The 12,879-nt window shown below is 43.4% G+C and overlaps 1 protein-coding gene across 7 annotated transcripts in view; it reads right to left on the reverse strand.

Moving 5' to 3' along the window:
• The window catches only part of rxraa (retinoid X receptor, alpha a), a 124,676-nt gene that overhangs the window by 53,903 nt on the left and 57,894 nt on the right, over positions 1-12,879 (reverse strand). For 3 of the 7 annotated variants that reach the window (XM_028973466.1, XM_028973459.1, XM_028973460.1), the window contains exon 2: positions 10,102-10,212. The exons of 1 other annotated variant lie outside the window; for it this stretch is intronic. In XM_028973466.1, coding sequence (XP_028829299.1) covers positions 10,102-10,212 — 111 coding nt within the window. Of the gene's footprint in view, positions 1-10,068; positions 10,213-12,879 lie in introns of all 7 variants that reach the window. 3 more of the 7 variants (XM_028973461.1, XM_028973457.1, XM_028973458.1) reach the window with 1 other exon arrangement.

The following is a 12,879-nucleotide window of genomic DNA, read 5'->3' on the forward strand; positions in this document are numbered from 1 at the left end:
AATAAAAAAAATGACAAAGTAATTATTACTGTAAATGTAATGTTTAAAGTAATGGATTAAGTTAATGAAATTGTCCTCTGCTTTTAACCATCACCCTTGGTGAGCAGTGGGCAGCCATGACAGGCGCCCGGGGAGCAGTGTGTGGGGACGGTGCTTTTTTTTTTTTTTTTTCTTAAAAAACTGTCCAATGAAGTGGAGGAGGTGTTGTAGATCCTGTACGTTTAATCAATTCATTAAATTAATAAAAGCAGGGTTGCACATTTGAAAAGACCTGATATCCTATGCTTAAAAGTGCATTAGATCATGTGGTGCTCTAAAAGCCTTTCCAGCTCTCTGTCCTGGGAGACAAGGTAGAACCAGTGAGAGAGAGAGAGAGAGAGTGTGGGGTGGATTAAAAGTGTCTCCTGTGCTGCTGCATGTTTTATGAACTGCTGCTGCTGCTTCTGCCGGTGGTGGTGGTGGTGGTGGCTCTCAGCGCTCGGCTTTAAAACTCCTGCGTCACGCTGGGGTCAGTGGATGCACTGATTCACATGCAGTCCTCCTCATCTACTGATCTTATGAGAGATGCAGAATGTGTGGCCTGAGTGTGTGTGAGTTTATATGTATGTGTGTGTAAGATGTTCATTACCCCCCACCCCCACCCCCCGTGTTCCTCTGCCTGTTCTGTATTCATTGCTTTTCTAGGAAAACAACCGTCAGTATCCCCGCCAAGGGGTCAGCATCGAACTGCGCATGTGTCTCTGCGTGTGTGTGTGTGTCTTCTGCCATATCCAATGGTATATGTGTGTGTGAATGATGTAAAGAAAACGAACTGAACTAAACTGATAATATGACACCCATACAGATGCAGACACACACTTTCTCAGCATATCACAGTTCAGCACTAGCTGAATAAACAGCAAAGTTTCCAAAGCTGCACACCCATATGTACACACGCGCTATCTGCATTAATACTTGTAATAGTAATCTTGTTGCTTGTAAGGCTAACACTCGTGTTTTAAATTAAAGCAGCAATGCCTGCAACCAAGAACATCCAAGGGCAGAAAAGTCATGGAAAAGGGAAAAGAAGCAGAGAAAAATAAGTTTGTCATGTTTGTGTGACTCAGTGGGTCTCGATCAGACTTCATTTAATTACTGCGTCACTCATTGGATCAGTGACACTGATTCTGTCTGACCTGTGGACATCCAGCCCCTTCAGCACTTTATCACAGTTCATCACACACACACACACACACACACACACACACACACACACACACACACACACACACACACACACACACACACACACACAACCCTCAACATCATAACACTGTTGAGCATTTTTTCATATATGCAAACCTGTGTGGGTACATGCGTTTGTGTGTGTGTGTGTGCACATGCCATGTACATCTAAAGGTCATCTTTCTGCTACAGTAACTCTTTAAAGGACCAGTATAGTGTCATCTGAGATGAAAAACAATTAAAGATCTAAGCACACAGCACACATTTGCAGCCAAAAAGTAATTTTAAAAGATCTCTCTCTCTCTCTTTTGTTTACAAATACACGTTTATGAGATTCTTGGCTAATACTTCCTAATATCTGCCCAAATGTTTTATTTTTAATTTTGACTATTTAAAAATGCAAATTGTAACTTGGAACTTTATATATACAAAAAACCCCAGACCTTTACTCATTTGGTTGTCTGATGTTAGAACAGGAATAGTCTTTTTCTATCCCTCGATCCATCTGTCTCTATCTCTCTTCACAAAATCCAAACAAGACATTTCCATTAGCCATAACAGTCCACTCACACTCTCAAAGGACACACACACACACACACACACACACACACACTATGAACAACATGTATCTGTGAGAGACCGTCTCATATCCCAGCATGCTCTGTTCCATATTAACACACTTGGATGAGTCTGTTACCAGGGCGATCTGGAGGTGTGTGAGCTATAATGTGTCATCACCCCTATACCCCAAATCCTGACCCATTCCTGCGTGTATCTGCCCTTTGGGGATGTGTGCATCACACCCGGTCCCCTGTGTGTATCCTGTACTCCTCAACACACACATAAAACACACAAACACACACACACACTCCTCCTTGTGCCCCCCTCCCACAGGCAGAGGTCTCCAGTGACATTCGGATCAAGCGATCGCTCTGGTTAACGCAACCCAACCCCCCCAAAAAACTGCCCCCTCACCTGCCTGGGAGCCAGCTATAATGCCAAATGTGCCCCAACACTTTAAAATCAAAACTCAGTGACAGCAACCCCCCCATCCCCCACCCCCCAACATGCACACACACACACACAACACACACAAGCCATACAGACTCACAAACATATCCAATGTGCACATCTCACACAACCCTATCAGCAAAACGTGGCCAACACAAACACGCTAACATCCGATGCATGCATGAGTGTTTCATACAACGCGCGTCCCTCTGTCTGAAGGACATCCACATGTCACCGAGTCCCACTGACATGCAGATCTCTGTGGAGAGAAGGGTAAACGCATGAATGGACACAGGGAGAGAAGAGAGGGAAGGTCAGTAGACATGAGGACCGTATTGACATCCAGAGGAGCCGATCGATTCAAGAAGCAGTTGAAAACCCACTTATTCAAAAAGTATTTCAGACAAATCTAATTCTTACACACGCACATGCGTACACACTGCACAAAATAAATTAAAAAAATGTTTTTTCTTAGTCTAGCACTTAACAATTTCCGAGCATGTTCTTTTTTCTGAAAAGTTAGGCCTTATCAGAGCTCTTAGTTTTGTAAACTCAAAATCTATAAAAATTGAACGGGAATTGCTGGTGTCTTCCTCTTGTAAGTCGCTTTGGATAAAAGCGTCTGCAAAATAAAGTAAAGTAAAAAGCTGAGAGATGGACAGATGAACCAGCAGAAGGATGAGCAGAAGGATGAGCAGAAAAGACTGCAAACACTTCTCAAAAAAACACTTTATTTGCTTCCTGTGAGTTCAGTTCCATCTATCCACTCATCCATCCCTCCATTTTCATAAACACCTAAGCACCGTAGTAGCCTATACTGGTAATCTTCCAACTCAGGCAGGAACACTTCATTCACTTCAAATCTATTCAGGTAGTTCATGATTCATGCAGTCACTGGTCCTCTTTAGAAACTCATTATTTTCTGCAATTGTGTGTGTGTGTGTGAGAGAGTTTACTCCATTTGAAAAAAAAAAAACATGCAATTCCTTTACACAAAATGCAGATGAATCGAGGAATCAGCAACACAAAATTTCTAAATAAACTACGCGTTCATATTTGAAATTTGTTAGGCTTTGAGTGTCCGTGCTTGTTTGTGTGCATGGATGGAATAGAGAATTCTGGTTCAGCACATCCTGTTGTCTCTGGCAGGACTGACCACATGCATATTGGACCCAAATGACGGTTAGAAATGACGCCCCACGGCCCATCTCCCTTTCAAAGAACTGTGGTCGAGAATATTTCCTTTTGTTTATTTTTTTTTTCCTCTAGAAATATGTGTGCGCTGCAGCCAAAGCAGTTATAATTCTTGCAACACGAGTCACACATGAGTCTGGAAAACAATAAAAATCGATAAATAAGTGACCCTGCCGGCCCCCCTCTGTCTGCTCGGCCAGATGGCTCGCGTAACTGCAGCAAGAAACGTGGAACAACAGGCATGCCCCCATCAATCAGTGCGGCAACGCTGTTTTTGGTTAATGTCCATATTTCTTCTTTTTAAATTCATGCATGTAAATATGCCTACTCTTTTTTGTTTCTTGTGTTTAGTGTAACCGGAGCCCTGTTATCTCTTTTTGTATACTAGACTGTATAACGCTAAGATGACAATAAAATTCACTTTGACAATTTTTTTCTTCAATTAAATTCAGGACAAAAATATCTTTTTGACATGAAGAAGATAGGATGAGATGCAATGACAATAACTATATGGAATATATAAGGTAATATTTTTGACAAATAAAAATCAAGACTAAATGTGGTTTACAAAATAAAGATGATAGTATAATGTTTTTATTTATGTTGACAAAAATGAGATGAGACGTTATTTCCTTTCGTTTCATTGTGTTATTATTGCTTTTTATACAGGTCCACTTCCTTACCTGCTAGGCCAAGCACAATAATTCCATTTAGAATTGCATTATTAAATAAACTGATAAAAATACACATGCATTTACTAAAACTAGACTGAAATATCATCAGTTTTTGTTGAGTAAATCTTGACTAAAATAGTCATGATAATTCTGAATAAAATAAGATGAAAATGCTCAGGACTTTTAAAATGAGTAAGGACATGACTTAGACTAATAAAAACTAAAATGACAGCTTGATGCAAAGACAAGACTAAAGACAGGGCACCAAACACAACTATAACTTTGACTGACATTTTTAACAAGTTATCTGGAAACACCATTCTTTCTCTTTCTTTCACTCACAGTCAAAAAAATACAATTCATCTGTTGTATCACCGTTTAGCAATCTTTACTGTGTTTAGGACTTACACCTAATTTCCATTTGATTTTCCACTAAATTTCTTTCTTTATTAAAAGGTCAGATGCAACACATTAAATTCTCCTGCAGCTTTGCTGTTTTTCAATGGGTACTGTGATACAGATGGGGCACGGCCTGTTTCAGTATTTTTGGTTTGGTAGCTCATATCTGTGTGACTCAGTTGGTTTTCCATTGTGTAAATAGGCATCGTATCTTTCATATGAAATGTCACTGCATCTATTATTTCTTCTCACCGAGATACCTTCCTGTTGAAGACACTGCTTTGCTGCCTGTTAGTGTCTCGCAGGCTATAGTGAAAAAGTGAAAGTGAATTGAAATACACTGCAACGAAATGTGTCCTCTGCTTTTAACCATCACCCTTAGTGAGCAGTGGGCAGCCAGGGAAGGCTCCCGGGAGGCAGCGTGTGGGGACAGTGCTTTGCTCAGACACCACTGCCCCGCTAGGCCACCCCTGCCCCACTTTATGCCCATTTGGTCACACTATGCAATAAATGCCAGCGTTTCCCACCCACTGGCAAAATGAATTGCGGGTCCAACGTCTTGCGTTGCATGTGGTGCTTGCAGCAGAAACTTAAACCTTCCACTTTTCATGTGTGAAGGAAGTGTGTTTTCAAGTACAGATGCCAGCCAATCAGTTGGGTTATACAGACTTGGCAACCAAACCACTTCCAAATGACTATGGAGACATGGGCAGTTTTCAAGATGAGCTCCTCACCTAACATGTGCGCCGCCGTCAGACTGTCTGCTGGTTTTGGAAGGGACCAAACGATTCAGCACAGAGCGATTCAGCAGAGAGCGGTCCACTGTGCGGTAACGTTATGAAGCTCAAACTATTTAATATGTGCTTATTTTTGGACCCTTTCAAATAAGATGACACGAATCATGGTTTTTACTTCAACCATCGTCTTAAAGGAAAAAAATTTAATTAAGCAATAAAATTGATTTATCACCCATGACTTGATTTTTATGTTCAGACTTTCCATTTTATAAACTTGCTTACCCAGGTGACTGAGATTATGCTAGTAATCTATAGCTCTGAGGCAGTAAGAACCCTTGGACAGGGATCTGACCAGTTTTGGTCTCAAAATTCTATTCCCAATATTCTAACAGGAAGCAAGGGTGTACACATTTATCGTTTTTTTTTTGGATGACAGCCCAGCTTCAAAAGATAAATATTAATGTACACCAGTTCATGCAATTAATACATTAAACTACACAACATTGTATGCCCATTTGAACAGAGTAAAAGCACAAATGACTGTCTGAATGATAGGTTTGTAATTTGTTGGAAACTTTAGTCACTTTGGGAACTTTTCTTCCTCATGACGCTGAAAAAAAAGGGATCAATAACCATGCATGCAAACAATGTCAATGGATTGTGACTCTAGCCTTGACTGAAATCCAGAGGTCCTTATTGTAAAGCAGCAGAACTAACCACTGTGACGCCCTTCAGAACTTCTCTGAAGCCCAACGATTAAGAGATTCCAGCTGTCAGCTTGGATATTGCACAGCCACAGACAAGGAACATCACACAAAAAGTCAAAGAGCTTGTGCCTTCACTCACACTCACTCTCAGTTGATCTGCTTCTTCATCTCATTTTCTCAGCGTGGTGCTTTTACCTTCACTGCCATACTGGCACACAGTTGCCTGACGTGGTGACTATACAGAGAATCAGGTGTGTGCACTTCGCACAAATTCACATAAACACACAACCTTTGTCTGGACCTACATGCATAATAACTTCCTAGAAGCAAGTTCATGTTTTTTTATCATTCAATCAGAATGCTAAAAAAAAGGACTCTTGGTAACTCAGGCAGCAAAACTCTTTAAAGCTGCATGTACTTGGCCAGCTGCCTGATCTAAGGGGATACAGTACTTAACGGAAAAAAGGAGGATCTTCATCGGAGTAATTGCCATGGAAGCATGCGCTCTTCCGAACATAAACCCGTTTCATTCCCATCGTTGTGAAGGTCACAAGAAAGTGAATGTGAGTGGAACTAAAAACTCACAGCTCACACACACCCGGACAAGTTCCATGGTGTCACATGATGGATGGACAGTGTCACAAGAGTTCAGCATGCAGGATTGTAATAAACACTTATGAGTCAATCAAAACAGCTCTGTATTATTTTTTTTTACAACATTATGCATGCTTCATCACGGCTCAATATCACATTTCCAACATCATATCAATGGCTGCTAAATCCTCATTTCATATTACTCACACATGCCCTGCTTGTATGCAGTGTATAGATGTGTATCAGTAAAGTCACAGGTAGAAGGAGATAGAGGCTGGTTTTTAAGGGAAACTACAGTTGTCGGTGATTTTAGAAGAAACAAGATTTGATATTTTACTACAACTAATCCTAACCACTAACACGTCTACAAATACTAGTAATACTACTACTAATAACACTAATCATGAGAAAATTACTACTACCACTACAGTGGTGGCCTATCGGGTATGGAAGCGGACCCGTAATCTGAAGGTTGCTGGTTTGAATCCGCCATGGTGCCACTGAGGTGCCACTGACCAAAGCGCCGTCCCCACACTCTGCTACCCGGGCGCCTGTCATGGGTGAAGGGTGGCACCTTGGCCACCTCGGGATTCGAACTGGCAACCTTCCGATTACAGGTCTGCTTCCTTACCCGCTAGGTCAACTGCTCAAACATCCCTGCCCAAACATCAAAACAGTGTTTATCCTAATCCAGGCATAAGGAATCTTCCAAATCACAAAGTGCATTTGTGTATGCATTATTTCATTATTTCGTTCTTCCGGAGGCCTGATGAACCTTCAGCAAATTAAGATTTCAAAAGAACCATTAATTTGTCATTTTTGGGCAGTGACCTCCCCATATCAAGGGACTGAACATTTATCCAGTCACATCACCACACACAGGCCCACGAGAAAAAGTCCCCCCTGCAGAGATCTCTGTGTGGACAGCCTGGTACAGAAGGGTCCCGCAACATCAGCAGCATTTTTTGTGGGTGGGTGGGGGTGTCACGGCTCCCCCTGCCCTCTGGCTCTCAGCTCAGCAGGAAGCTGCTGCGAGGGAGTACAGTGCGTGTGAGTGTGTTTGTGTGTGTTCGTGGAGTGCAGCCAGAGCCAATTAAATGTGGTTGAGCTCGGAACATGCCAGAGCTAACAAGCCGTCTGTCTCCTGACCCTTGCGACCTCTGCGTGACCCCCAACCTCTGTCGCTCCAGGAAACCTAAGAAGCCAGCAGCTTCTCTCCCACACACACACACACACACACACACACAAACATACACCATGCCTGAGTACTCAAACACACACAGAGCTCCTGCTGGGCCACATCCACTGCCCGGGTTGCAGGCCTCGACACACACTTCCGAACACACTCACGCTGTATGTTCATGGGACTGGTGTATCTCACCATGACCCTCTAAAAGAGAGCAGAAGACCCCAACCCATTCTCTTCTATTATTTGTATGAAAGAAAGAAAATCAAGGGGTTCCACATTAATTGGGAGAATTTAGGCTGCCATGAGATAATTCTGGGACACTGGGACCCACAGAGCACAATTACAGGCCTCGATGCTGTACAGGGCACTAATGGGCCTCGGCTTCCGCCTAATTGCAGCCCGTTTAGGCGGAGTAATGTGAATAAAGAGAGATTAATTATAGGCCAAACCGCACACCTAAAACACAGAGCAAAAGAAAGTCAGGCTTCTCCATCCAAAATGAAAGTCACCCTCTCCTCTGACTCCCCGCCCAATCACTTGGACTCGCAGAACATGGACCATATGTGAGCTCTGCGCTGCCAATCAGAGTCCATTTCAGCGCCATGGCTGAGTTCATGAGGAAAAAATTAGCTTGCTGTGCCGTGATTGGCCGGTGGGTTGGGGCGCGCTCAGTTTGAGGGCACCCCAGACATTCCTGCGGTTAATCTTTTCCATTCGTTTCAGAGATCCGATCAGCAGACAAGGCCTGCATTGTCAGAGCCGGTTCACAAAGCCCTGCTTCTTCCCCTTCTCTCTCTCTCTTTCTTTCTTTCTTTCTTTCTTTTTGACACAAAAAGGAATTTTTCCTTTGCTTTCTGGTTATAAAATTAGCTTTATGTCATGAGAGAAAATGGAATGAAGAGAAATGGCAAGAGAGAGGCAAAATGAAGAGAACAGCCTTTTTGAGGTCTACAGTATATGTGCTCGATATAAAACCACTGTGACGTAAACATAACCACATCACTCAGAGAGCAAGGAGTTCAGGAGGTCACTAACTCACACGACCCCAGGACAGAGGTTAATCTGCAGGTCTGTCTCTCTCTCTCTCTCTCTCACACACACACATACAACCGTCACCAACATTTAAATGTACTCATTTAATAGGCACTCCAACCCAATAATAAACGTGACAATAATAAACATTATATACAAGATATACATTACATTTACTCATGACTGCATAATTTAATTGTATATTTAAGCTAAATGTATATTGATTTATGAATAAAACCAGCAACATTAGACATGCCACATGCAGGTGATCCAGAATGAACCTGTAGAGTACAGGTTCACACTGCCACCACTTCAGCATCTTTAGCTGCGATTTTTTATTAATGGCTGATCTTAGTCAAAATGCATTGCAAGAAACACTTGCACAACACACACACACACACACACACACACACACACACACACACACACTCCACGCAATAGCTCATGGCTAAAGGCTCAGCAATTTGCATCACCACAGTCCTTAATTAGAAACCCTGACCACAAGAGCTATAAAGAATAAACTACTCCACAAAAGCAACCACAGTGATTACACACACGCACACACACAATTACGCAAAACTAACTCAACAAGCTCTCTCATTTATTTACAATTACACTATTTGCCCAGATACAGTTGGGGGCCATTGTAAAGTCATTTGTGGCTTCCCACAATGCACCTGTGCTTTTGTAGGTTACTCAGGTTCAGGTTCCTCTCATTCCACTGGGTGGGATCTTATTCTGCAGTGTTAACATACCAGCATGCTAGCAGACACTCACCGAGGAGAGGTGATGAAAGGTGTGTGTGTGTGTGTGTGTGTGTGAGAGGGAGAGAGAGAGAGAGAGAAAGAGAGAGACTGTGTGTGTATGAAATAGGGGCGTGTCAGACCATCATTACCATGTCTGTTACTAAGGCCATGCTATCTTAGATTCACCATGCCGTTTGTGTGTTATGTGCTAACTAGTGTGTAACTAGTAATTTCTAATGTGAAACTAAACCCCACCCTAAAAGTCAGTAATCAACTAATTTTCCTCTATTTAATATCGATCATTTTTTCATGTTATGTTAGAGCTCATATTACACAGGTCACAACACTGGGAGTAGTATGTTGAGACTTCGGTTTGGGTGGGGATTTAAATGAACCTTTGAAGAAAGAGTCTGTAACTGTAACAAATGCTAAAGGTCCAGCTGAATTAGGACTGTGATAATTTTGTAGTAAAGTAACACTGCAAATGTAGAACAGTATCAAGAAACGATGTGGTAAGATTGCTGTAAGGTTGTGCTGAGGTTGTGTTTAGGTAGTAACTACCTGGGTACATCTGCAGTAAGGTGGTGGCGGTACCTGTGGACAACCGTCGCTGGTGCAGAAGACACATGCCACTGAAACAGGTACAGCCATCAGAGCGGTCCCTCTGATGCGGGGGTGCCAGGGAGCACTGAGGCTTCAGGAACCCTGCAGAGAGAGAGGAGCAGCTTCAGATTTATGCACATATGCCCACCCGAGCACTGTGAGGAGTGGGCCTGGGTAATGGTGGGGAGGAGGAAGAGCAGCAGCTGCCCCGGGGGGGATTTGGGAGAAGAGATGGATCGGCGTGCGCCCTTCGTGGGTGAAATGCCACGTCGCCCAGCATGCGCACAGGGGTTAGAACAGGTCTTCTAGCTGGAAGGCTCAGGGGTCAAATGTCACTTGTCAGGGAGTGATTTATCAGGACAAAGGGGTTAATTGAAGGCTAACCTCCTGGAAAAAAAAAATGAAAAAGGCTTTTTTAGATCAGTGTCCTGAACCATATTCTCTGCGATTTTGATTCACATAAACAGCGCCTGTTTATGAAAATCTAAAGATAAATAAGTGAGTTCGCCATGAGGCCACTGAAGTAACAATTATTTACAGTTCTTAAAAATTCATTCAGCATCCACAGCATCATTGTCAATGTGCAGGGAGCCACGAGGAGAGTTCGTGCGACATGATGCTTCATCTCACCGTCTCTTAATCTCTCGCCTTAATTCCCCTCCCGAGCAGAGACCTTTCAAACCCCTCCCTCCATCCAACTCAACCCGCTCAATAAGGCATCTCCACTCAGACCATGAAACCCTGTCAGCCTGATGGGCTCTGAATGACATTTAAAGCAGACGGAGCGGATATCGAATCAGTTCCCCATGATGAACTGAACAGGACACCAGAGATTTGGTCAAGGGCAGAGAAGAGGACAAAGGGAGAGAGAGAGAGAGAGAGAGAGGCTGGAAACATGCCTTTCATTAAATTCAGAGGTATGCGTAAATGCCAAAGACTCAGCGTGTGGCACGCGGCCTGACGAGCGCGAAAAAGAAAGAGGAGCGGTCGAGGGGAGAGGCATGGGAATGGCGGAGATGGACTGATGTGTTACATACTTGCATATCAGTTGATTTACAGCACAAAAGATTCAGTGTGATTAACCTTCAACAAGTGACTTTAACAAAACCACAAATTAATCCTCCAAACCCCAAATTTGCTTATATATTCCCCCGTGTTTGTGTCTGTGTCTTCAGTGCAGGAGAACTTGGCTGGATGTTTAGTGTGTGTGTGTGTGTGTGTGTGTGTGTGTGTGTGTGTGCAGTGGAAGCAAAGTCTGATGAAAGTCTAAGAAACAGCCACATAACACTGCACAAACAATCTGACCACAAAGCTCCGCAATCGGCCATACCCCAACGTCTACAGAGGCGGGCCAGGAGCCAGGGCAAGAATTCTCACTTCCTGCTCCAAACTCACGCTCAGGCACAGAGCTGCATACAGGTATCTTCTTCTGATGTGGACTGTCAGAGCGGATTGCCTGCAAGGACACAGAGGCGGCAGATTCCACGCTGCGTTCGCCGCGAAGGGCGCACGGTGACACACAGGGCCCCTTGCTGTGAGCGATGTCACGAAGCATTAGCACATTCGCCCCGTTGTGCCATCCTGACACCGGAGCTGCGGCGGGAACCTCCGGTCACGACTGGACATAGACATTTCAATATGGGCTCGAAAACGCAGATCCTAACGTTCAGATGCACTGACTCAGCTGTGATAATCGAGCATGTTCGCATGGACTGCAATGCATTTTTTTTCAATATAAACATTTTCATGTAAAATAATATTGACTGTGCTGATTATCCCTGCAACGGATACATCTGAATTAGTATTTACTGCATTCATTTTTAAGTTTAAAAGCAGAATGTTCTGTGGAATGTTTCTTTGATACCAGTACCTTCACAAGAAATATTCTGTAAATACCACTCACAAATGAGTATAGAATAAAATATTACCGTTAATGCTACGATTAACCTTTTGTCACTGGGATAGTGTATACATTATGCAATATATGAATTTGTTAAAAAAAATATACTATTTCAGTATCATTGGACAGTTGACATTTTTATTTTGTGCAGCAAAATTGAAAAAGGTTTACACGTTTAAAATACATATATGTATACACACATATATGTATATACATTTTAGGCAACACTAAGATCACAATTTTAACTGTTTAACTAAAAATCACAATCCTTTGTTGCCTTTCCTACACGTTTGAGGCCAGGCCCAACTGAGCCGGTCGGTCTGAAAGTCAGAGCGTCCTGCCGCAGAAGTATTACAGGGGCCCATGTGGTTTTCGGCGTATTCGGCTGAAGCCCTTGATTAATGACGAGTTTGATCTTTTTCCTCGGCAGACACTAATCCCCTTTCATTTCACCACGGGCTCCGCCCTATTGGGCCACTACAAGGGATGGCAGAGTCATTTCCACCGACGGCGACCAATCCGCCTTATCCGCGCCGGCAATCACCAACTGGAGCTTAACCAACATGTGCCGCTGCTGACAGCGAGTTAACAAAGCTCATGGATTAGGGCCTTGACTGTGTGTGGCGTCTGTTTCTGGTGCGTTACAAAGTCACCACATTAAAGAGACACGCCCTTTTTAGCCCGCCGCTAATGAAGGCCTGTTCGGGTATTCTGCGTCAGGGGGTGATATGTGGCCTCAACGTTGGGGCGCTAATGAAACAACATTTGGCTAATGGCTATCAGTCAACATTTGGCTAATGGCTATAGAGCACAGAGACGTGGCGGCCCGCCTGGCCAGACATGATGTACGAGGCACGTGGGGCGAGGCC

This window comes from Denticeps clupeoides, chromosome 3, assembly GCF_900700375.1.
Source record: "Denticeps clupeoides chromosome 3, fDenClu1.1, whole genome shotgun sequence".
Classification (NCBI taxonomy): domain Eukaryota; kingdom Metazoa; phylum Chordata; class Actinopteri; order Clupeiformes; family Denticipitidae; genus Denticeps; species Denticeps clupeoides.